Source organism: Morus notabilis, unplaced genomic scaffold, assembly GCF_000414095.1.
Source record: "Morus notabilis unplaced genomic scaffold, ASM41409v2 Scaffold24, whole genome shotgun sequence".
Classification (NCBI taxonomy): domain Eukaryota; kingdom Viridiplantae; phylum Streptophyta; class Magnoliopsida; order Rosales; family Moraceae; genus Morus; species Morus notabilis.
In genome coordinates this window covers 286,103-309,270 of record NW_010368056.1, presented here as the reverse complement: position 1 = coordinate 309,270, position 23,168 = coordinate 286,103, and the positions used below count along the sequence as shown (strand labels likewise).

Genomic DNA, 23,168 nt, shown 5'->3' with positions numbered 1-23,168 from the left:
TTCCGTCGAGGACCCCGCCGCTGCCTTCCGATCCACCATGCCGTTGCCGGACTTTCCTCTGCTGCTACCACCAGAGTATGATTCCTTTTTTCTCCTTTTTTTGTGAAAAATTTTTCTTTCACGATTTGTGTTAATTTTTTTGATCTTTCACCATTTTTAAAATGTTGGGCCCTGCCGGTAGTGGCTTTGGTTGGAATGATAAGGATAAATGCGTTGTGGTTGAGAAAGATGTGTTTGATGAGTGGGTTAAGATTAGTATTTTTTTAACCGGTTATAAATTTCAAGTTTCAGTATATTAGGCTCTTTTAATATTTAATTTACATTCCATATCTATTACAGAGTCACCCAACTGCGAAAGGCTTAAGAAACAAGCCGTTTCCTTATTATGATGAGTTAGGACTTGTGTTTGGAAAGGATCGTGCTAATGGACAGGGTGCAATGGGATTGACTGATATGGTTAATGACATTGATAAAGAAACAGAAAATGATCTTGATTATGATATCTTGCTTATGTTTGATGAGCACATGGATACTGCAAGTATTGGTGGTCCTAGCATACAAACAACTTCAACACCATTAGTATCAAGAAGGAAAAAGAGAAAGAGATCTCAATGTGGAGATGTATTGGTTGATACTTTAACTGAGACAGTACAGAAGTTTTCCGATATGTATGCTATGGCTGGTGAGAATATTGGTGGGCTTGCTAATTGTTTTCAATACGAGGCTGATAGTGCTGCAAGGAGGATGCAGGTGTTTGATGAAGTGAAGAAGGTAGAAGGACTAACAAATGCACAACGAGTATGAGTCGGAAAACTTCTTGTCCAAAACCATGACTACACCAACTATTTCTTCACATTGGATGATGAATTTAAATTAGATTTTCTTCTATCTCTTTTGGAATGAGTAAGGTTGAAGCTTTTGGTGCTATATTACAACCTTGAGTATATGGTCCAATATTTAGATCTTTTGATGGCATCTTTGGAACTTTTATACCTGGTCCTAGATTTACAACTTTTATTTCAGGTTTAGAACCTTATGAGTATATGTTCTCATATTTAGAACTTTTATAAGAACTTTTGAGTATATAGGATTTTAGTTAACATTTTGAGACCCCTATTATTTGATAATTTTATGGACTACTTGTTGTATTTTATTTTATACTTTTTAAAATATCAGTGCTAATGTTATGAGCTAAATATTTAAAAAAATATTTTATACTTTTTAAAATATTAGTGCTAATTGTAATTCATTTAAAAAAATATGTTTTTTTAATTCACAACATTTTCATGCACAACTAAACACAGTAATGTAATATTTATGAGAATTTGAGAAAGATTCATATATGAAACCAAACAAAGTAATATATTATTCTTTAGAATCATATTACCTCCCATCACTTTCCCATGAATATAATTTCTACTGATTATTACATACCAAACGCTCTCATATTCTTTACTAAACATATTTATTTGGAAAATTTTCATATAATATATGGACATGTATCTAGTTGTAGATATAGAGTGAAAAAATAAAAATAAAAATAACTACACCAACTATTTCTTCACATTGGATGATGAATTTAAATTAGATTTTCTTCTATCTCTTTTGGAATGAGTAAGGTTGAAGCTTTTGGTGCTATATTACAACCTTGAGTATATGGTCCAATATTTAGATCTTTTGATGGCATCTTTGGAACTTTTATACCTGGTCCTAGATTTACAACTTTTATTTCAGGTTTAGAACCTTATGAGTATATGTTCTCATATTTAGAACTTTTATAAGAACTTTTGAGTATATAGGATTTTAGTTAACATTTTGAGACCCCTATTATTTGATAATTTTATGGACTACTTGTTGTATTTTATTTTATACTTTTTAAAATATCAGTGCTAATGTTATGAGCTAAATATTTAAAAAAATATTTTATACTTTTTAAAATATTAGTGCTAATTGTAATTCATTTAAAAAAATATGTTTTTTTAATTCACAACATTTTCATGCACAACTAAACACAGTAATGTAATATTTATGAGAATTTGAGAAAGATTCATATATGAAACCAAACAAAGTAATATATTATTCTTTAGAATCATATTACCTCCCATCACTTTCCCATGAATATAATTTCTACTGATTATTACATACCAAACGCTCTCATATTCTTTACTAAACATATTTATTTGGAAAATTTTCATATAATATATGGACATGTATCTAGTTGTAGATATAGAGTGAAAAAATAAAAATAAAAATAAAAATAAAAATAAAAGAAAAGGAAAGAAAAACGTTTTAAACTAGCTAGAATGATTACAGGCATGCCCGAGCTGGGAACTAATTCCATCTTGTACCACAAAACCTAAGAAAAGGACTTCCATGATCGGGCCGTCCATGAAAGACGCATGGTTACACATTAGACAATGCACTAATGAAAAATTAGAAAAAAAAATAAACCAAAAAAAAAAAAACAATAATACTAAAGGAAATGTAATACTAGCACTAATAATGAAAATAAAATGAGAAAAATAAATTGAAACTTTCTATGATATCGTGCTATCTTACTGCAGTTTATGCCTCTAAATGTTAAATAATTTGATCAAAATCACATTAAAAGAAAAAAAAAATATACAGACAGACAGACATAATTTATATCTATGATACAAATTAGAGTGTTAAAAGTATATATGATCCCTACAGTAAAAATCTCAAAAGAAATAACCTACGTACTAATTGGATGTCCAACCTCATGCCTCTAAAAATTTTACCAAGTTTTCTATGAAAGTGAAAGAAATGAGAAGGAAACAAGAGTTATGATGAAGCTTGACTTTTGTAGCCAAATTTCCCTATCAGATTGCCGACCATGTTGGGGCCTTTTAGGAGATTGCCTTCATCAGTTTTCTGCTTTTGCATTTCCGAGTTTTGTCTTTTATCTTCACAAAGTTATACAATGCAGGCTCTGCAAATCCCCAAAGATAGGGGTTCAAGAGGACCATGACCAAAATTTCTTCTTAATTTGTTTTCTATTGTGGGTCACATGTAGGACCCTTGTTTGTCGAACTCGAAACTTACTTTCCAATCTCTGAGGCCTCAGCTCCTTGTTTATTGGCGGTTGGTGGGGGCATAAACAGACTTTCTCATACGCAGGCTCAATAATAATATATATTTTGCATGCTCAATAACATTGGTTTGATTTCCCACAACAAATTGGCATTTAGTAAAGAAATACTTTTTTTTTTTTTTTTTTTTTTTTTTTTTTTTTTCAAAAATTTTTTTTTTTTTTTTTTTTTTTTTTTTTTTTTTTTTGCCAAATTGTACTTCATGGATATTTGGAAAGAGTACACGTTGCATGGAATAGCACAATTATGATGACTACATGTTTTGTCTCAAGATAGTACATATAATGTTGAGGTGGTATATTAAAAGTTAGTGGCTCCATCTCTTATTACTAGCACGAGAGACGTGCCTCTTTTTAACTTCACTTTTTGTATTGAAAAAAAAAGAAAAAAAAAAGAGTAAAATAATGTTCTCTACTCATTGAATACTAATTTAAAGTCTAATTTAACATCTAAAGTAAGTGGAGTGTGCACCTACAATACAAGTGATGTGTGTTTACTTTATGATTATGTAGCACTAGTCTCATATGAATGCCAATAAGAGGACAAGGATCTTGTTGAATGAATTGATCCATTGTTGTATTGTATGCCCTACTTCTTAGTGAATTTTTTTCCTACTCGGACCCGCCTTTAGTAATCAATAAAAAATAAATAACATATGTACTTTCAATATATTAGCATAATATGTTTTATTTATATATTAGTGCATTAGTATAACGAGTCAAATAATAATATCAAAATTCAAAAATCTAAACAAATAAGGTCAATAAAAGAAAATAAATAGAGAGTAAAATTATAGTAACTCTACTAATTGAATACTAATTAAAGTCTATTAATTAGTATCAACAAATTATTACCAATCAATAAAAAAAAATAATTAACAAATGTAATTTTTCAATATATTAACATAATGTGTTACTCATATATTAGTGCATTACTATAACAAGTCAAATAATAGTATTAAACTTCAAAAATCTAAAGGTTAATTAAAAAAATAAAATGAAATAAGCAAACAAGTATGAAGTGTGAGGTGTGAGACGGGGTGTGAGAGAATGCATAAACAATGTGTACAAATCTTGACTATTGCATTTAAAAATAAAAATAAAAAATTAATTAGGTGATGTGGACCATTAATTGAATTGCTTGGTTGAAGTACAAAAATAAGCAATTCATTCTCTCTTCTTATATTGAAGATGATATGACATACGTGCCCAAAAAAAAAAAAAAAATCCTCTAACTTACAATTCCAGGTTTGTCAAACTGTAGTGGATATACTCCAAACCTTGTGCCTTGATTTACAATAGCTTCCACTTTGGTCTAATGTATTTGTCAAAACACGACAAATATGATGTAGAATAGGCGCAACCAATCCTTAAGGTCTGGTTCATTTCATCGATTCGATTTTTCAGTTTTAGATTTTTACAGTAAAAAATTTTCAGAAAATGTCATATCTAATTTTTTTTACTACAGTAAAAAACTCTCAGAAAATGTCATATCTCAATTCGAATTGAAAACTCAAATCCGCAAAGTGAACGATGCCTAATTGTACAACTGTTGGAAAAGACACAATCTAATCATGTCGATCACCTAAGAACCATACTCTTTATACCCTACCCATTTCAGCCTTTCTTCGAAGGCTCTTAGCCCAATCCTTTTCCGAGGGCCAGGACCATATAATCACACAAGTGATACCCCTATATGAAATTATAGATGGGTATACAGTTAATAATATAAATAGCTCATTCTATTAAAATGTGGCTTAATTTTCATTAATTCTACATATTATTTAAAGATTTGAAGATTTGAAGGATCATATCATTTTTATGTGTCTCTACCTTTCTTTTTATTTTTTTAGCCTTTTAGAGTTTCAAAGAAAGATTGCTTTAAGCACGATTGAACATGTCATGGTTCTTATGTCAGCACTTATAATTTTGAACTCGTTCTCAGTCGTACCGTAAACGGTCATTTGGCGTCTATCAAAAACCATCTCATGTGTTTTCACCTTAAATAAACTGAAATCAACATAATCACTTTCGCATAATATTGGTCACTTAAGTCTCGTTCATTTCACTTATTCAAGTTTTTAATTCTAAGTTTTTATAGCTAAAAGCTTTTAAAAAATGTCACATCTAATTTTTTCTACTACAGTTAAAAACTTTTAAAAAATGTCACATCTCAACTCGAATTTGTAAAATAAACCAGACGTTAATGTTTAATTTTATCATGATTAGTGGAATAAAGTCCGAATCAAAATACGTTAAATTTGACTTTGGTCATAGATCTGTCCTTGTAAATTGCTCAATATATACTTTTAAATCAATACTTGACTCGTGAGTCTAAAAGAAAACAAAAAAGTTCTCTGTATCAATATGAATTATTGAGGATGTCAAATTAATTAATTGGATTTTTATATGAAAAATATGTAAAGATGGATTTAAAGAGTGCGTCCAATGGACCAAAAATAAGATTGTTAAACGTGAATTTTGGTTTTCTAAACAAAAGACATATACCCCATTCAAAGGTCTCTGCAAACAAAAATAATATATTGTGCACTCTGATATTTATCTCATTTTTGTTTTTTATAGGCATTATTTTTTTAAAAAAAAGAATTAAGAAATATTCATGGTAACCATTCAAGTTTATAAAATTATTAATATTGTCCGTAAACATATTGAACAATACAATAGATAAGTAAAAATTTTGAATACCGGTACCGTACTTTACTTTAAGTAAGCGATGACATTACTCGTATTTATAGTCTTGATAAAGTAAATGCCAATTAAATTAGTATAATTTGAAGAAGGTACAATAGGCAGTACAAACAATTTTTTATTTTAAAAAAAAATAGCTAACGTTTCTCAACAAAACCCTAAATAGGATATCTTTTCATAGCGTAAAAATCTCAAAATGAATCTAATAGTTCTTGAAAATATTACAATACAATTTTTTACATATCTTTCATATTATTTACTCAAAAAAAAAAAAAAAAGTGTGCACCTGTCCCGCTGAAGTAAAATGACTAACTTCGCCACTGATGGTAGAAACAGAAAATCAACAAATTGTTAAAAGCCGAAATCATCAGGCCTTTGGCCAAATTGTTATCATTTGTTTTTTTTAGGTAAATAAATTGTTATCATTGTTATAGTTGTCATAGTTTAGATGTAGAGTTAAAGTTATGCAATTTTGAGGTTGTGCAGCTGTAAAGTCATGTGATGTTTAAATAAATTGGAGTGTTTTTTTTTTTTTTTTTTTGGCTGAATTGAAAAAATTGGAGTTCAGATGAATCAGGGCCCGTTTAATTCGCTGATTCGAGTTTTGAATTCGAGTTGAGATGTGATTTTATATAAAAGCTTTTTATTGTAGTTAAAAAGTTAGATGTGATTATTTGTGAGAGCTTTATACTGTAGCAAAACTCGAATCAGCGAAATGAACGAGACCTCAAGTTTTACTATGCAAATAGGCAGAATCGGAGAGCGACAAAAAATATAGAAAGAAGTTCATTTTGACTATGAGACCCCTGGGCACTACTTTCTGCCTCGGTGCTATACAAGACATGTCCATACTTCTCTTATCCTCGCTCTTCCTTAATTTTTAATGAAAAGGAAAATCAACAGAAAAGAAAACATGGCCAAAAAGAAGAATTCGGTAAAAGATAATGATAATTTTCTCACTGAGTTAACAACAGTCAATGAGGACCAATATTCAAAAAAAAATATAGTTCTTATTCAGATCATACTTTGGGTGCTCTGAATCAAAATTTTCGCGGAATCAGGGAAGAAACTCATAGCGGCAAGACTTATAACCTGCAAGCATTGTACAAAATAATTAAAAAAAACAGCTTAAACATTTGGATATAAAAACTTGCATGTAATAAACAACCAAGAATCCCGACTTAGGTTAGATTGAGATGTGAAATAGATGACGGTCCCATCAGATGGAGCGTACAGTCTATCTCACATCCTAACTCAATTCTGTTGAGATGTGATACATTTTTTTTAGTCTTAAGGTCCCGTTTATTTCGTTGATTCGAGTTTAGAATTCGAGTTTTGTTACAGTAAAAAGCTCTCACAAACAATCACATCTAACTTTTTTACTACAGTAAAAAACTCTCACATAAAATCACATCTAAATTCGAATTAAAAACTCGAATCAGCGAACTAAACGGGCCTAGTTCGCTTCGTGAATTTGAGTTTTTAATTCGAGTTGAGTTGTGATATTTTCTGAGAGCTTTTAACTGCATTAAAAAAAAGTTAGACGTGACATTTTTTCAGAATTTTTTACTGTAAAACTTTAAAATTAAAAACTCAAATCGTGAAATAAACGAGACTTTAATCATTGCATCCACATTCCCAATGGTACTCAAGTCAAGAGACCACATGCGTCATTTGAGTCGCAACCTAACCCTTGTTCCGCCTAAAATCACTGCACTAAGCTCGAGTTTTCAACTTGTTTTTAACATCTTTACAACTAGGCTGCCACAATGCTTTTTAATTGACGTAAGATAATTTGTAGGCATTATTAGTGCGTAACAAAGTAACAGTATCAGATTCCAACTGAAAATTATGGCCCTGATTTGATTCCTAAGTAATCTCTCTTTTCTCTGTCATTGTAAAAAAGGCAACTCCATCAACGCCACGCATTGCCCAATCTCAATTCTCACATTCACATGGGTCCAATTATTTACAACATCCATGTGGACCCCATATCACATGAACCAAAAACAGGCAATGCAAAAAAAAAAAAAAAAAAAAGTCTTAAATTAAGTGAGATTATACAGAGATGATACTCATTAACACTGCGTGTTTTTGAACGTCAAATTATGTCTAATTTACTCATTAACATGTCAATTAGACTGATTAGAAATTATATGCAAATTAAATAGAATCTGATGAAAATATCACGGCTAAAATAGTAGTTTAAAACGCTTACTGGGGTCTAGTTCTGTGATAAGGGCAGCACCCTTGAAGTAGCAAGAACCATCTTTGTGTTTGAATCTCTGAAAGTAACTGTTGAAAGCATAAGAAGCATGGGCTCTAACAGTGTTGGGAAAATAGCAAGGTTTATTGACCTGAATTTGACTACAATCGGCCCCTCCTTTCCCACATGCCCAATCCAAGGCTACTTGCAACTCATCATCTGGAGTCTGCTCATCTGCTATGCACCATTGCTCATCAAACTCCCCATCTAATAAAGGATCACAATCAAACTGTTAGGGTTAAAATCAACACTACGATCCTCTAAACAAATTTAATTGTAGAATCCGACTACCACACAAACCAACCAACCACTTTGTTAGCCTTGTAAAAGAGTTGCCTTGGTCCAAGTTTTTTTATCAAAAAGAACTTTGCTTAAAGGATTGGAGAAGTTAGTAGTACTGGAAGAGTAGCAATATGGCATTTGTTTGTATGATATGATGTTATAACTTGCTCATTGTCTTTTTTGAACAAACGACACGGGCAAGTATATATTCTAAGAATTACAAGTTCCACATTTTCCAAATATGATGGAGATTTCAGAAGCTGTATGAATATGTTCAGTTACCTGATTTCTGTGGAACTACTGAGAGGAAGAGCAGGGCAAGCAATATCCTTAGCAAATAGTTTGACATCTATAGAGAGAGAGAGAGATTAGGGGTTTAGCAAATCGATGGTTGGGCTATCCAACCAAGTCTTGTGACCACAAAAAGTCGGCTGCATATATATACATATGTATGTATATATCTATATATATGTATATGTATATGGTTTAAGATCCTAAGTGGAGTCACATGCAGATTCTAACGGTTAATGGGTTCCAGTTAGATTTACCATATTTTGACGACAAAAAAGTTCTGGAACAAAGATTAAAAAACTGAAAAAGCATTTATCCATCAGAGGGAACGGAGAGCTGAACCCCATTTGTTTTACTTTGCTGCCTCAGTTTCATGATCATCAAAATACACACCAAGGATGTGATGTCTTGGTTGCATATCTTACACTATCGATGCACATTATATATACACGAGTGATTTTAATGGTGATCCTAATATTTATTATGGGTATGTAAACAATGCTTTTTTTTAAAAAAAAAAAAACGTTTTAATCAGACAATGCTAATAAATTGGGTAGTAGATCAAAAAATACATAACAATTAATAAGATTAACTTCTTATCACATCATATTATCAAATTTTTTTTATTTAATGAATAAATCACTAATGGAAACGTAATTATTGATAACTCATTTACGGAGTGAGAGGGAGAGAAATTGTCGTGTATAACATGACATTTACACTAAATGGTAATAAAACTTTAAAAAATATAAGGTTGATATGTGATAGATGAAGCAAGATCAACTCATCAAGTAATCATGTATTCACTATGTAGTAAACAATGTTACAGTTTATATAGTACAATGATATATTGGGTTACATCAGGATCATGAATACAACAAGGCAAATGACCTATACACCCTACAAAAAATCCTTAATACTTCTAGTATTCTGGTCAATCTCCCTCGGGATGAATATATTCCAGCATAGGATCATATAATGTCAAAACAGCCACAATGAACTCTTAACGGAAAGAAAAATTCCAATCTTTCATCCTATAGAAGGATTTTGTTTATAAAGTTGCATTCTAGTACTGCTTCCACGAGGATGAAAGATTGTTTATTTTATCAGAGTCCAAAAAATGGATAATTTTGGCATTATACTATTTGCTGCAAATCTACTCAATCTTCAATGGAGAATGCCAAAGGGCAAAAAAAACAAAAAAAAAAATGGACAGAGGGCACCATTTACATATAATAACAAAAAAATTGTGGGCTATATACATAAGAAGGCATTTCTCAACTTTCCTCAGCACTGATCGTTATACCGAATCACGGATGAAAAATCAACTGGCCAAGCATTTTTAGATCTTTGCAATGATGTGTGCATACTTGAATCTGTTGGTCAAGATAAAGCTTGCAATCCTGAAAAACAAACGTTAACGATGGATGAGTTTTTGAGTTGCGATATGCAGATGCAGACACGACCGTTACATCATAACATGCACGCTATTCACATCGTAGTGAAAGATCTGAATCAATCAAGGCAAAGAATAACATAGAGCAGTTACCATGTAGGGAAAGTTAAGAATGTGCGGTCGGAACGGACTAGGCCCTCCTCCAACTGCACAAGCCCAAATATAGTGGCAGATCAACCCCCTTGTTAGTTAACACTCACTAATCTTCCATCAACCGGACTCAAAGAAACGTGCTACTGCTGAATAAAGCTGCTCTTCTTCAAATGGCTTCGACACATAATCATCCATTCCGCACTTCATACACCGTTCATTTGATGCCTGAATTACGTCGGCTGTCATAGCCAATATGGGAGTGTGCCAATGAGCTCCATTCCCAAACATCTCCATTGATACTTCTCCAGATGCAATCTTCTTATTCACCTCATCTTCATTGCGTCGTATTGTCTCCGTTGCCTCAAACCTATGTGATTCATCACAGAGCATTAAAATGTGATACAGTACGAGTGTTTAACGATGTTGAACCAAAAGAGTACTGATAGTCCACTTTCTTTATTTTCTTTAGAGATTCAGGGATTGTGTAGCAACATTTCCAGCAAGATTAAAATATAATAGAAACTACAAGCCTTTAACCATCTGAGTAAACAAAAATAAAATAGTCACAGATCCCAGGGGGCGTCTTCATTCATAACTTGTCCCATGAAAGCATTTTTCTGCTTCTTAACTGAATACTCATCGTAAGGAGCTCTAAAACTAAATGACAAAGACAAACAAGAGAACCTTTTTAGGAATAAAAACAAATAACCCAAGTCTAAATACTGTTTGGTTTGGATGGGTGATCATTTTTAAGGCTCTTTGTTTCCAACGTCTTATTTTCGATCCCCTCACAAAGTGAACAAAGAAAGTCAAAAAGAAAGGAAGATAGATTACCCATCCATTTCAGGCATTTGGAGATCCATGAAGCAAGCATCAAAGTTGTGGGGTGGCTTAAGCTTCTCTAATGCTACCTTTCCACTCTCCACACAAGTAACAATCGCTTCGTATTTCTTCAGAGCACCTTCTGCCACTCTTCTATTCACTATGTTGTCATCCACAACCAAAATGCGCTTTCCTTTTAGTAAATTCCCAAGAGTCTCTGGCTTTTTTCGGCCTACAAGCCTCTTCTTACCACTTCCAAGAGCTTCCTGCAAGCAGGCAACTACGATGCTTGATCTAAGAGGCTTTGCCAGTACATTATCTACCAAACCAGCAGATTTGATAACATTGTGTTCACTAGCACTAATTGAGGTGGTCAATAGAAATATCTTTGGAGGGTTTATGGGAGTGTCTGCGTAGTTTTGTCTGCGCCGTCGCAGCAATTGATGAAATTTAAGACCAGTTCCCTTATCCCAAACATCTTTGTCAATGAGAACCATTCCCAAATTCATGGAAGAAAAGCTGGTAGAAGCAAAAAAACAAAAAATATATTATTACATAGTAACGAGATGTTCAATTTTTTTTCCTTTTTTAATGAAAAAGAGCCGTCATTCATAGAAATTATCACACTAGAAATTCAAGTGTATGAGGCACAACAAGGAAAGCTCAGTGCAACGTCAACACTATGTTATTAAGCTTAGGAACCACCAGGCTGATACTACAAATACTTCAGCGAGATAAGCAGGATATAATTTTTATTTTAGCCAAGACAAGCTAAACTAGTCCATGAATTTTCAAGATACGCTTTTAATTGTTAGACCTTACTTTTGAGTACGCTAACAAAAGTAAAATGTACCTGCCGTTGGAATCACTAGATAGATAAGAATCACTACATAGAAAAGAGCATGCTGTTTCCATGCTGGTAGCTATATCAACGGATATTCCCAATCTTTCGAGATGGTATCTTGTGACTTCAGCTCGGATGACTCTCTCATCAATAACTAATGCTTTCAGCCCTTGGAACTCCGAAACAGTAGGATCACACTGCTGCCACTTCGTGTCTAGAGAACTTGTTTCTCCTTTTCTCAAAGACCCAGTAAATGAAAAGGTACTTCCAATACCCTGTTCACTCACAAATCCTATCTCACCACCCATGAGTTCAACCAAACATTTACTAATGCTCAGACCTATTCCAGTACCACCGTATGTTCTTGATGTTGAACTATCAGCCTGCACAAAAGGTGTAAAAATGCGACTTTGAGCCTCTTGCAGAATTCCTACACCTGTATCCTCAACCGTGACAAGTAATTTGATCCTATCAGATTCATCTGTTGTCGTGCCGGTTAAGTTTTTGAAACGCTCCCAGCTTTTCCATCTCTGAACCACAGGATATCCACTCAATGTGTTATAATTTTTGCCTGAATCATCTCCAACTAAATCTATTCCTTGTTTAAGCACTTCATCGATATCATCCACAGGGCATTTCACTTCATCTGCCAGATGCACCGTAACGAATATGTGTCCTTTGTCATTGGTAAACTGCAATTTATATGAATAGTTTTGCACAAAAGTTATTTAACAGTTGCATGTTGTTGAGATGACAACTAAAACTGTATTGCATACAGTTTTACAAACAAGAATCCACACAATGGACATTCAAAGACATTGAGGAACCCATACCTTCAGCAACTCCCAATTAACAATTTTTTAATGGTTACAATAAAAGAATACATACTGACTACAAATGGATCTTCAAAACAACATTAATGGACAACTCGTTGCATGATTACCAGCTAAGACCCAAGAACGCAAAATCATATTTTATAAAACTTTCATGCTGTCAACTTTAGCAATCATAGTAATCTGCCCATCAACAATGAAACACTGCTAGTACCCTCTTGCAGCCTATTTGAAACATGACAATAGTCCATCTTCAGAATCCTGAATTATGCTATTTTACGTAAGTAGTATTACTGACGTAGTAACACAAGTCCTGAGTAATTCTTTAGTGATAAGATCATAAGAGTAACAAGGGTTACATACAGATCTTCAAATATAAAATTCCCACATACCATATAAGTCTAAGAGATGGATCAGTGGGTTCCAAGGCTCTAATTCATAAACATGACTGAATCACGTGGCTGAGACAGACACTTTTTGTCTCAATTCAGAGGGAATGAGAGCGAAAAGGAAAAACAACACGGATTAAAGCGCCAGGAATTATAACTGACCTTAATCGAGTTTCCAACAAGATTAGTGATTATCTGCCGAAAGCGTCCAGGATCACCAATGACAACTTCAGGCACCCGATTTGAAACATAAACCGCCAACTTCTCACACCCAAACCATAAATTGTGTAAGAATTACTTTTAACCACCGCCGTACAAGAGAAATGTAAATTAGAAACTAAACTTTGGTTTTTTTTTTTTTTTTACCTCAATTCCTTTTTCATTAGACTTTCCTGAGAAGAGCGATAGAACATTATCAAGTACTGCACGCAAATCAAAAGGCACATCCTCAAGTTCAAGCCTGCCTGATTCTATTTTAGCCTGGTCAAGAACCTCATTTATCAGCGAAATTAGATCTTTCCCACTAGAATGAGCAGTCTGAGCATAATCTTGCTGAGTTGCATTGAGATCGGTATCCATCAGCATTTGCAGCATACCTGGAATATGGGTGGAATTTGTATCATACTACCCAACCTTGAGAAATTTGGAAATTAATAGCAATTGTGTAGTAATGACATGTAAATTACCTAAAACACCATTCATCGGTGTTCTGATCTCATGGGATACAGTTGCTAGGAACTGCAAAATATAACGTAATTCAGCAACAGGATCTTTAGAGGGGTTCAAGTGTGTGTGTGTGTGTGCACTTTCCATGCTGCACATGTGAAATCCTATGATTCTTATGCAAAAATTTCACTTCAGAAATCAATAATTGCTAATGACAGAAATCAATTACCCAACTGTGCCCCAATAAAAAAAAAAAATGCACCTGAGATTTTGCCACATCTGCAGCTTCAGCTCGAGCTTTGAGTTCTACCATCATACGATAGTCGGCCTCCACTTTTGCTATTCGACATATAGCTGCATGAAAGATATGGCCTACTAGTAAAGTAATGACAAATACTCCAAATGATGCATTTATTGCCATCCAAGGTAAAGGAGGTTTCTGCTTGAACCTGCAACCGAAGGAAAACATTTTAAGCGAAAAAAAAAGAGGCGATTCCATGTTCTTTACCAGATATGTTGACTTGGGAACGTGTCATATCTAACCTGCAATGCATTTCATGCTTGCGAAGTGGATCCCCGAAGTCTAGATGGCTAATGTGCAAAAGACCAGTGTCAATAACGTCCGTACCGTACATATTGACAGGAGCCGACGCATCAGTTATATCGTAAACATTCACAACAATGGTCTCCTTGCTGGCAAGTTGGTGCAGAAGCTTCTCAACCAATGATGGGACATCATAAGATGCACCAAGGTACCTATTAGCAAAATAAGAATCACTTTCAGCATCTGATATATGGAGCAAAGTACTCGTAACAATTAAATACAATATAACTCCACAGGTATACACGAAATTAGAAACTCAAGTTTGACATAAATAGTATCAGTACCCCACAGTAGCTTCAATACGTTGTTCTGGAGTTGCTTCTGGAGGCAGATCGGTGTTGTAGACTGCGAAAGTGAGTACTACACCGAGGTAATTCGACTTCAATAGCTTAAAAGGAGACGTCAGTACTCCTTTTCCAGTTGCCCTTGCTCGCAAAATGTTCTCCCGGTCTTCCTATATAATGATGGAAACTGCAATTTAGCACGAGGAATGTCTGATGGAACTTGAACATGCTTTCATTAAGACCATTCATCAACACAACCTTTCAAAGAAATTACTGTTCCAACAGCTAATGATAACTGGCATGTAGACTACAGTTGAGGGGCTACTCAGTCTCTAAACTGACCAGTAAGGCCATCCACTTAGCAAGAACATTATGAAGCATGGGCAAGTTTGTTCCTACCTTTCCCTTGAAAGACTGACTGATCAAATTACCACAGTAACAGAAACAATGGAATACGTACATTCACACTAAAATGAAAAACCGAAGGCATAAAGTAACAGAATTTATCAACTAAACATCTTCAGTTTTAACAATTAAGCCTCTAATCTCATGGATGCAATGGATGGTAGAATTTGAAGGACAAGTATTTAGGAAATGAAATCTGCTATGTACTATTGGCTCCTTTGGTTTAATGGTTTAAACAAAAAGAAACCTCTCGCAGTAGTCTTGGGTTTTACTCAAAATATACATTCCTGACTTTTTAACGAGTACTAGTCCAGTTTAGTAATAAGAGGCAGAAAAAGAGAGAGCATCTCTGTGTTGCTGAATTTGTTGCCAGAGGTACGCAAGAAAATGAGATCAAAATAGTAGCCAATATTGCTATTTTGAACTCGTTAACAAAAGGAAGCTGAAAGTTAATAAGGCACACCTTTCCAGACATCATGTCAATGGAGACAATGTGGGAGACAGTTTCTTGAGAAAATATGACAGGTGCATATTCATCTTGAACAGGTGCAGGATCCAAATTCTCTGGAATGCAATCTTGTACTAGAGTCTGGTCCTCGGTTTCCATTTTCTTTATTGTCCATCCATGTTGCTTCTCAAACTGTTCCCTCTCAGAGTGGAGAACTTTCAAAGCATAAGCAACACCACTAGTAAGTGGTCTTTCAAAAGCTGTTCTCTCAGTATATTCCCCAAATGTTTTCTGCAGAACAAAGGAAGACCATAGACATGTAAGAGAAGCGTCATTATAAGAACACAACACAATGTGGAATACTACAGTTACAGCTTCCCTTTCCCTTGTTCAATAAACCTATAAGGAATCCTTGCCTCCCAAGGGCAGAGACAAGAGGGGGTTATATTCAAATGGGTAGTTTGAAGTTACAATGAGAAAAGCCAAACCCGATTGCATAAACATCAGCCTAATAGATGAGAGAAAGTTACCTGATCAATTGCAGAAGGATATTTTCCATGATGAAAGGTAGATACAAGTATAGCTAAAGCATGTACGTGGTTCATACTAACATTAAACTGATCCTGCAACATGCGGGCTCGCTCATCACACATGTTAGCAAGTGTTTCTTCTCTCCTCACTATATGTTTTCTGTTGAAGTGACAAAACAACCAAATTGACAGGGAAATTCCAGACAAGATGAATACTATTAGAAGTTTTTTCCTCCATTTTCCAGCACCCTTAGGAGGACTATGGCCTTGCTGTTGCTGTTTTAGCAGCAGCTTCTGCTGCCGAGCCGGAGGCCTTTCATGAACCAGCTTCTGCTGCCAGGACGAGTGCTGGTCAAGATCTAGCTTATGTTGCCAACCATTTGATTGCTCAGGAAGCAGCTCCGGCTTTTTCCTCCATAATTTTGAAGATATTTTGTAGCTCAAAACAACTCCAACAATGACCCACCAATATCCCCTTATCAAATAACACAAAAGTTGACATCGCTCCCTTGCACAGTCTGCCAACGTCACTGACTGGAAGAGATTCTAAAGAAAGCCACAACAAATTTGGCAATTTAGTATTGCAACTCAAGAATCTTTTCTTCACAAATTATTTAGATTTTTTAACAAAGGATGATAGATGAGGAAACATAAATGACGCAGATATGCAAGTTACCACATGATTATTGAACATACATTTAATGGACATCCTAGCTACAATGGAAATTAATTTCTTGAAGTCTCATCAATACTCTAATCATCCACTTTTAAGTCGGTGTACTTTGAGCAGTACTTTTCAAGGGCAATCGTCTTTTCCAACGTTATCTGACCTGGACAAGTATTTCAACACGCTTCTATTCATCCCAGTTGTGCGCAAACCAGACTCAAATTTGCCACAGTTGGCAACACTACTAACATTAATATATCTTAAATATCATGTTACCAATGTTGCTAACTTATTTACTTCTGAAGTCAAGTTCAATACAACGGTTGAAACAAGCATTCTTCAACATCAACGATACGTGAAAGAAACATGATTGAAACTACGTGAAAGAAACATGATTGAAACTAATACTGCTTTGGGAAAAGTGTTCCTTTGTTAGCAACCAATCAGCAAAGCAATATTAAATAGTTGGTAATGCAGTATATTTATATGGAAAACGGACTCAAAATTTCAAACTCCGAAATATTAATTCTGTATTATCCTATCCTAAAAATAACTGCATTTTATTGCAAGCATTATACTACCTTTCCACGAATCTGATAAGCAGCTGAAATTATGAATTGCAAAGCATGTGATACAGATCTATTCTTTAGTAGGGCTAAATACAGCTTCCTTGGGATGCTTTCTTCTCTAAGAACAGGGCATTGGTTTGTCGATTTTACGTTTTCCACAATCCATTTATGTTGTGTTGGTGACTCCAACTCTTCGGAGCACAGTACCTTGACAGAACATGCAATGCCGTCACTCAACATCGCCTTTGGTGTTGGTTCTTTGCTACACTCCAGAGATACTATCTGCATGAAAAATACACTAGTGAGAGACAGTGGAAGATCATAACAGGTAGATCCGAGGTCTATCTTTTCTGAGCACACTTTTTTTCTTCTTCACACTAATTCCGCTGAATGTCGTGGAAAACGTCCACACAAAATGGTTTGAAAATATGATATCTCTTGAAATTTCAAAGAAAACATTATGAAAGAAAAATCAATTTACAACTCTAATTGGGAAATTCGATTGCATTCGTCTCCTGTTGTTCAAAGGCGTTCTTCGCATTTTATGCTTAAACACAGAAACTTTCGTATAATGTCAGAATAAGTTATGCAAGGACAACTAATTGTACTTCTTAAAACAAATAAACTAATTTGAATACTCTTCAGGAATATTATACATGATTTGTTTTAACTTTTTTTTTCTTTTTGTTCCAGAAAACATTTTGTGCCATCTCTATTAATTCACTGTAAGCATTATTAACCTAAGACTTACTGAGCCTGATAGGTTTTTTTCCATGACATCACAGGTGAAGGATCTGGCATTGAAAAGAGCCAATGAAATTGTCATCTTTTCCAATGGATTTTCTATCAGATACAAAAAGTTGGGCATTGGAAAGATGCCAATGAATTATATGATTTCGGAAAAGAAACTGCAAATTAGGTAGAAACTTCATTTGGAGAGTAGGTAATTAAAGATATTGATTAATATAGAAAGGATTTAAGTATTTCCTCCATCTTTTACTTACAATTACTTTTTACCACACTCTTCAAGGCATATTAATTACAGAATATAGAAATTTGACCAAGTAATAAGGCCATAACATTCACAATGGTATTATAATCAACAGAAACTAGAGAAATTTCTTCAACAATCTCTGTAACCATTAAAACAAGAGAGACAAGAAGAGTCCACAGATTGTAAAGTTGCAAGCCAGTTTAAAGGGACAAAAATTACAACACCTGATCTGATTTGGAGAACAGAGAAGCCAAAGAATGAAGCTGATTCTTGCTAACATTGAAATAAGTCCTCAAGATTGGAGCACTTTCTTGGCAAAAGCCCGGAATCTCTACTTTACCCTCCAAAGTCCCATAATTGAAGCTGAAGAAGAACCAAACAATGCTCACAATTGCAACACCAAAAAGCCAGAAAAACAACAGCTTTTTTGCCCATTTTCTCACACAATTAGATTTAGCCCCATGAAGAGAAAACTCCTTCCCCTTCTTCAACTTGAAATTGGCTGGTAATCTTCCATTCAGGCTTGAAAACTTGCAATTCAGAGACATATTAACAACCAAAACCAAAACCCACCTGTGTATCTTCACAAAGATTCTAGAAAGCTTAAAGAAGGCTTCTTTCCCAGCAGAGCAACTCATCAAAATTAGACCACCAAGAGAGAAGCCCAGAAAGTTAAGAAATTCAAGAAGAAAGTGAAACTGCCAAAAACATCACTAAAAAAATCTCTTCCAACTCCACAAAAACCAATGCTTAATGGCCTATTAGCCCCAACAAGTTTCACTTTTTTCTTGTGAAACACCAAGTTGCTCATCAAAGAACCTAACTTTCCTAAAGAACACAAAGGGCTTAACAATCAAGCCAAAAGACGAACCTGAACAGAACCTTTAAATTATCTTTGGAATCCTCTCAGAGAATCATTTATTGAAGAGGAAAAAAATGACCCTTTTGCTATATCTGGCTATTACTACTCTCACAGCTTCTGTACAATCAAAAAGTAAGCTTCAGAGGAGAAACATTTTCGTGGGAAACCAAATACACCAAGAAAAAAACTTTGCATTAGACCCCAGTATTGTTCTTGCTTAGATAGACCCAGTTGGGTTCTCTAGATTTCCAACTGGAATCAATGATCAGGGTTAGAAAAAAAATGATAAAATGATAAAAGAAAAGAAGGTGTCTTTTCTTTCTTTTAAAAAAATAAAAATGAAAAAAGAAAATGAAAAAGAAACCCAACAACAAAAACAGACACTCTACTCTCCTCTCTCTCTCCTCTCTCCTCTCTCTCTCTCTCTCTCTCTCTCTCTTCGGTTTGGTGTCCAGCAGTGGATATGAGGTTGGGCACATCATTATCTCATCATCTATTGGGGAAGAGGTTAACCCAAAAACAAACAAAAACCCAAATCAATTTCATTTTCACTTTAAAAAGAATATATTTATATATCGTCAATAACCCAAATTTATTATAAACGTTAATTTTCTTGTTTTGAAAATTTTCACTTTATTTTACTCTATAATTGTTGCACACTGGTCATCTTTTGCTTTTTTGTAAGAGTTGAAAGAGACCGCTCCTTTGAGTGCTTAAAGATGGGGATATTTATTAGTTAAATTTTATTATAATAAAAAAATTTTAAAAATAATTATATTTAATTTTTGATTACAGTAAAAAATATTCACATAAAATTATATTTTAACTTAAATTAAAAACTCAAATTAACAAATTAAACAGGTTTATTTCTTTCCTTTGTTGGACAGATATATCGACTTGTACGTGAGAAAAGAGTGAGAGAGAGAGAAACTTTAGAGAATTATAGAGTAGGGTAATGGAAAAAGAACATACCGGTAGGACTTTTTATTTAAGGGCACGTTTAGTTCGTTGATTGGAGATTTTAGTTTTTAATTCGAATTGAGATGTGACTTTATGTGAGCTTTTTACTGTAACAAAAAAGTTAAATGTGACTGTTTCTGAGAGCTTTTTACTGTAACAAAACTCAAATTCTAAACTCGAATCGGTGAAATGAACGGGCCTAAAGGTTTATTAATTTGTACCAAAAACACTCGTGTTTTGTTAAAATATTATATTTACGTATTTTATTAGGATTAATTTTATAAATAGTCTCTGAGATTTACACTTAATTTTACTGTAGTCTTTGACTTTTTAAACGACACACGGATAGTTTTTGAAGTTTTATTTTATTTCAATTTCGGTCATTCCATTAACTAAGCGTTAAAATTTGATAGAATCTGTGTAAATTAAAGTCTAAAATTTTGGGTGTATCTGTGAAAATTAACTTTTGATTTTTTTTATTGTTTTAGTTTTTAAAATTTATATTTTTTCAATTTTAGTCTATAATTTCTATAGATTTCGTCAAATATTTAACACTAAACTAACATAAATTATGGACTAATTGTGTGATATTTGAAAAGTTAAGGATTAAAGTGAGATTAAAACTAAATCTCAAGGACCATTAGTGAGATTAAAATATCCTCTGTGTTCATATAAACATACCAAAACACTCCTTAAAGTTATTAAATTTTATAAATTTACATAATTACCCTTACCAATCTATATTAAATGTTATTCTAGATATGATTTGACTAGAGAGTTAAACAAAAAAACTTAAAAATATTCTAATAAATATTCTAATAGAAAATTTTCAATTATTTTGAGAGTTTTTCATTTTTTAAAAAATTGACTTTATTTAACATTTTGATTTAATAATGTATTAAATAGTATTTAATAAAAATAGAGAATGGTAATATTGATATTTAAAAAAAAAAATTAGTTGTTGCAGGGGCATTTTGGATCTAATTTTATAAACACAAGGGATGTTTGGGTTTTTATATAATAAGAGGAATAAAAATGGTATTTTATAAAGCACAAAAAGTGTTTTAGGTGTTATTTCTTTTTTATTTTAATGTAATTTTAAACATATTCAGAAACCTTCACTATCAACAAGTATTTCCTACTGTGAAAAGCTCCATACATTTTCCAAACAATTATAAATAAATTATGGAGTCACTCTCATAATCCCTTTACTATTTCAGAATTATTTTTTAAGATTATTAATTATTGACCATTTTCAATTTTTTACCCCCACTATTTTATTTTAATTGATTACTTTAATATTATTAATTCTCTATTTCTTTTGAAGATTTTGACGAGTTTTTTATTTTTATTTTTTACGTGTATATAAGTTCTTTTTATAACTTGAATCGTAATTCAAACTTTTTTGATACATTATTTTCTCTCATAAAAATTCAAATTTAACTTTTTTATTATAGTGTTTTCTCTTACATAAATTTCACTTTATAACTCAAAATTTCAACTCAATTTGTGAGAAAGAACATGGGGCCCGTTCACTTCGTTGATTCGAGTTTGTAACACATTACATTATTGTTTCCCGAATAATCTCACAAATAGTCTAGAAAAGTTGTTATTAATCTTAATTTAGTCTCTGATTTTTAAAAATTTCAAAACTTATCCCAATCTCTTAGTTTGTTTCGTTAGTTTGGGTGTTAAAAAAGGGAATATAATATGCACGCGGTGTTGAACGAAAAGTGTATTTTACTAATAACACACAAAACATGCACCTGAGTTTGGCGTGAAAATATAGAATAACTAACACTACTAATCAATTATTATCCCCATTTTGTTCTTTTTTTAACACCCAATTTTTTCAATAACGTATTCCACAATGTAAAACGATAATCCGAAACTGGTTTTCCAACATCACAAAGTTTACAAGACTTTTCGTCTGCAACATTGTAGTTTCGACCCCTTTATCTCAACAGTGATGGAGATGGAAGACGTGCATGGAAGGTTGTTGAGCGCCAAAGGTGTTATCGCAGTTGTGTTCGTTGGTCTGGAGGCTCCGATGGATCTATGTTTTGGAGGTTTTTGTGCCCATTGTTCTGCGTAATGCTTGGTGGAGTACGTGCCTGGTTTAGTGTTCGGTGGCGGCAGTGTGTGGTTCTCACCCGCCGATGTAGAGATGCTTTCTATGGTGTTTCTAGCTCGTTGCAACACTCTTTAAGCTGGCCTTTTTTATCACATTTGTCGGCTTATCAATGATGGTATTTTAACCATGTAGCTTGTTTTTTTTTTCCTCTCTATTTTTTGTTAGTTGTTTGGGTATAATAGAAGCAACATTGCTTTCGCCATATTGGTGTTTGCTTTGTTTTTTGAATTTTTGTTAATATTTTGTAATAACATAGGTGATATGCTCTTTCTCAGGTTTTAGTTGTGTGACCAATCCTCTAGAGTGTTTTTATTTGTTTTTTTTTTTTTTTTGCAGTGTTGTGGATATTATAAGACTCTCGGTCTACATCGATTTAAGTTCTCCATCAACTATAGGTATTGTTAAAAGGGGCTATTTTTGTGCTCTATAGTAATCTATCACTAAAACTTGGTGCACGTTTTATCTTCTTGAGTCTTGTGTGTTTTATTAGAACTTACTAAAGAAATTGATTTATAGTCGGATATTATAAGGTCATTCAAGTACGTATTAATATGCACTAGTAGAAATTTGATATTTAACGACTGTTAATAACCGTCGTTAAAAGATTAGATGACGGTTGCAATCATCATCATCCCCTTCTCCATCAATAGCTATTGGCTTCATGGAAACAACTAAGGAAAACTCTAAATCATTGGGATTGGTTGTATAGAAAACTTCTTTTGCTTGTGTTGCCAAAATGAAAGGATCATTCTTGTAGCACATTCTTCGAAAGTCCATCATTGTAATGTCGTCACTATCAACCTTCACATATTTATTGTCGGCCCACTTACACATAAAAAGTGCCACTCGCAATCCGTAATAGTCAAGTTCCCATATGTCCTCCACAAGACCGTAGTAGGTCATTGTTCTATATATGAGATTCTTGTCTTTTATAGACAAAATATGCAT

General features: G+C 33.4%; 3 protein-coding genes across 4 annotated transcripts; 1 reads left to right on the top strand and 2 right to left on the bottom strand.

The window, feature by feature from the left end:
• LOC112094714 lies at nt 1-836 on the top strand. The gene is made up of 2 exons (XM_024176334.1): nt 1-75; nt 340-836. The coding sequence occupies exon 2, from the start codon at nt 439-441 to the stop codon at nt 802-804; it is 366 nt and encodes a 121-aa protein (XP_024032102.1). The 5' UTR covers nt 1-75; nt 340-438; the 3' UTR covers nt 805-836.
• A 5,906-nt stretch (nt 837-6,742) lies between these two features.
• On the bottom strand, nt 6,743-8,946 carry LOC21402936 (glucan endo-1,3-beta-glucosidase 12). The gene is made up of 4 exons (XM_024176335.1): nt 8,918-8,946; nt 8,652-8,718; nt 8,040-8,294; nt 6,743-6,913 (listed from the first exon to the last, which is right to left on the bottom strand). Exons 1-4 carry the CDS (start codon nt 8,918-8,920, stop codon nt 6,879-6,881), a joined length of 360 nt encoding a protein of 119 aa, XP_024032103.1. The 5' UTR covers nt 8,921-8,946; the 3' UTR covers nt 6,743-6,878.
• A 1,271-nt stretch (nt 8,947-10,217) lies between these two features.
• On the bottom strand, nt 10,218-18,943 carry LOC21402935 (histidine kinase 2). 2 transcript variants are annotated; one of them, XM_024176305.1, is made up of 13 exons: nt 18,489-18,943; nt 17,283-17,552; nt 16,035-16,580; nt 15,520-15,795; nt 14,652-14,821; nt 14,307-14,519; nt 14,026-14,212; nt 13,784-13,835; nt 13,464-13,693; nt 13,260-13,358; nt 11,885-12,567; nt 11,044-11,550; nt 10,218-10,576 (listed from the first exon to the last, which is right to left on the bottom strand). In XM_024176305.1, exons 1-13 carry the CDS (start codon nt 18,900-18,902, stop codon nt 10,327-10,329), a joined length of 3,897 nt encoding a protein of 1,298 aa, XP_024032073.1. In that variant the 5' UTR covers nt 18,903-18,943; the 3' UTR covers nt 10,218-10,326. The 2 variants fall into 2 exon arrangements, with proteins under 2 accessions (XP_024032073.1, XP_024032074.1); XM_024176306.1 differs by having other exon boundaries at nt 17,478-17,552.
• Nucleotides 18,944-23,168: the final 4,225 nt, after the last annotated feature.

Coding starts and splice junctions, on each gene's coding strand:
- LOC112094714 (XM_024176334.1), top strand. CDS start 439: ATGGGATTGACTGATATGGTTAATGACATTGATAAAGAAACAGAAAAT.
- LOC21402936 (XM_024176335.1), bottom strand. Junction 8,295..8,651: donor AGTAGTTCCACAGAAATCAG/GTAACTGAACAT, acceptor ATCCTTTATTAG/ATGGGGAGTTTGATGAGCAA. Junction 6,914..8,039: donor TATCACAGAACTAGACCCCA/GTAAGCGTTTTA, acceptor CAATGCTTGCAG/GTTATAAGTCTTGCCGCTAT.
- LOC21402935 (XM_024176305.1), bottom strand. CDS start 18,902: ATGAGTTGCTCTGCTGGGAAAGAAGCCTTCTTTAAGCTTTCTAGAATC. Junction 14,822..15,519: donor TTGACATGATGTCTGGAAAG/GTGTGCCTTATT, acceptor ATCATTATATAG/GAAGACCGGGAGAACATTTT. Junction 13,694..13,783: donor ACCGATGAATGGTGTTTTAG/GTAATTTACATG, acceptor CCCATATTCCAG/GTATGCTGCAAATGCTGATG.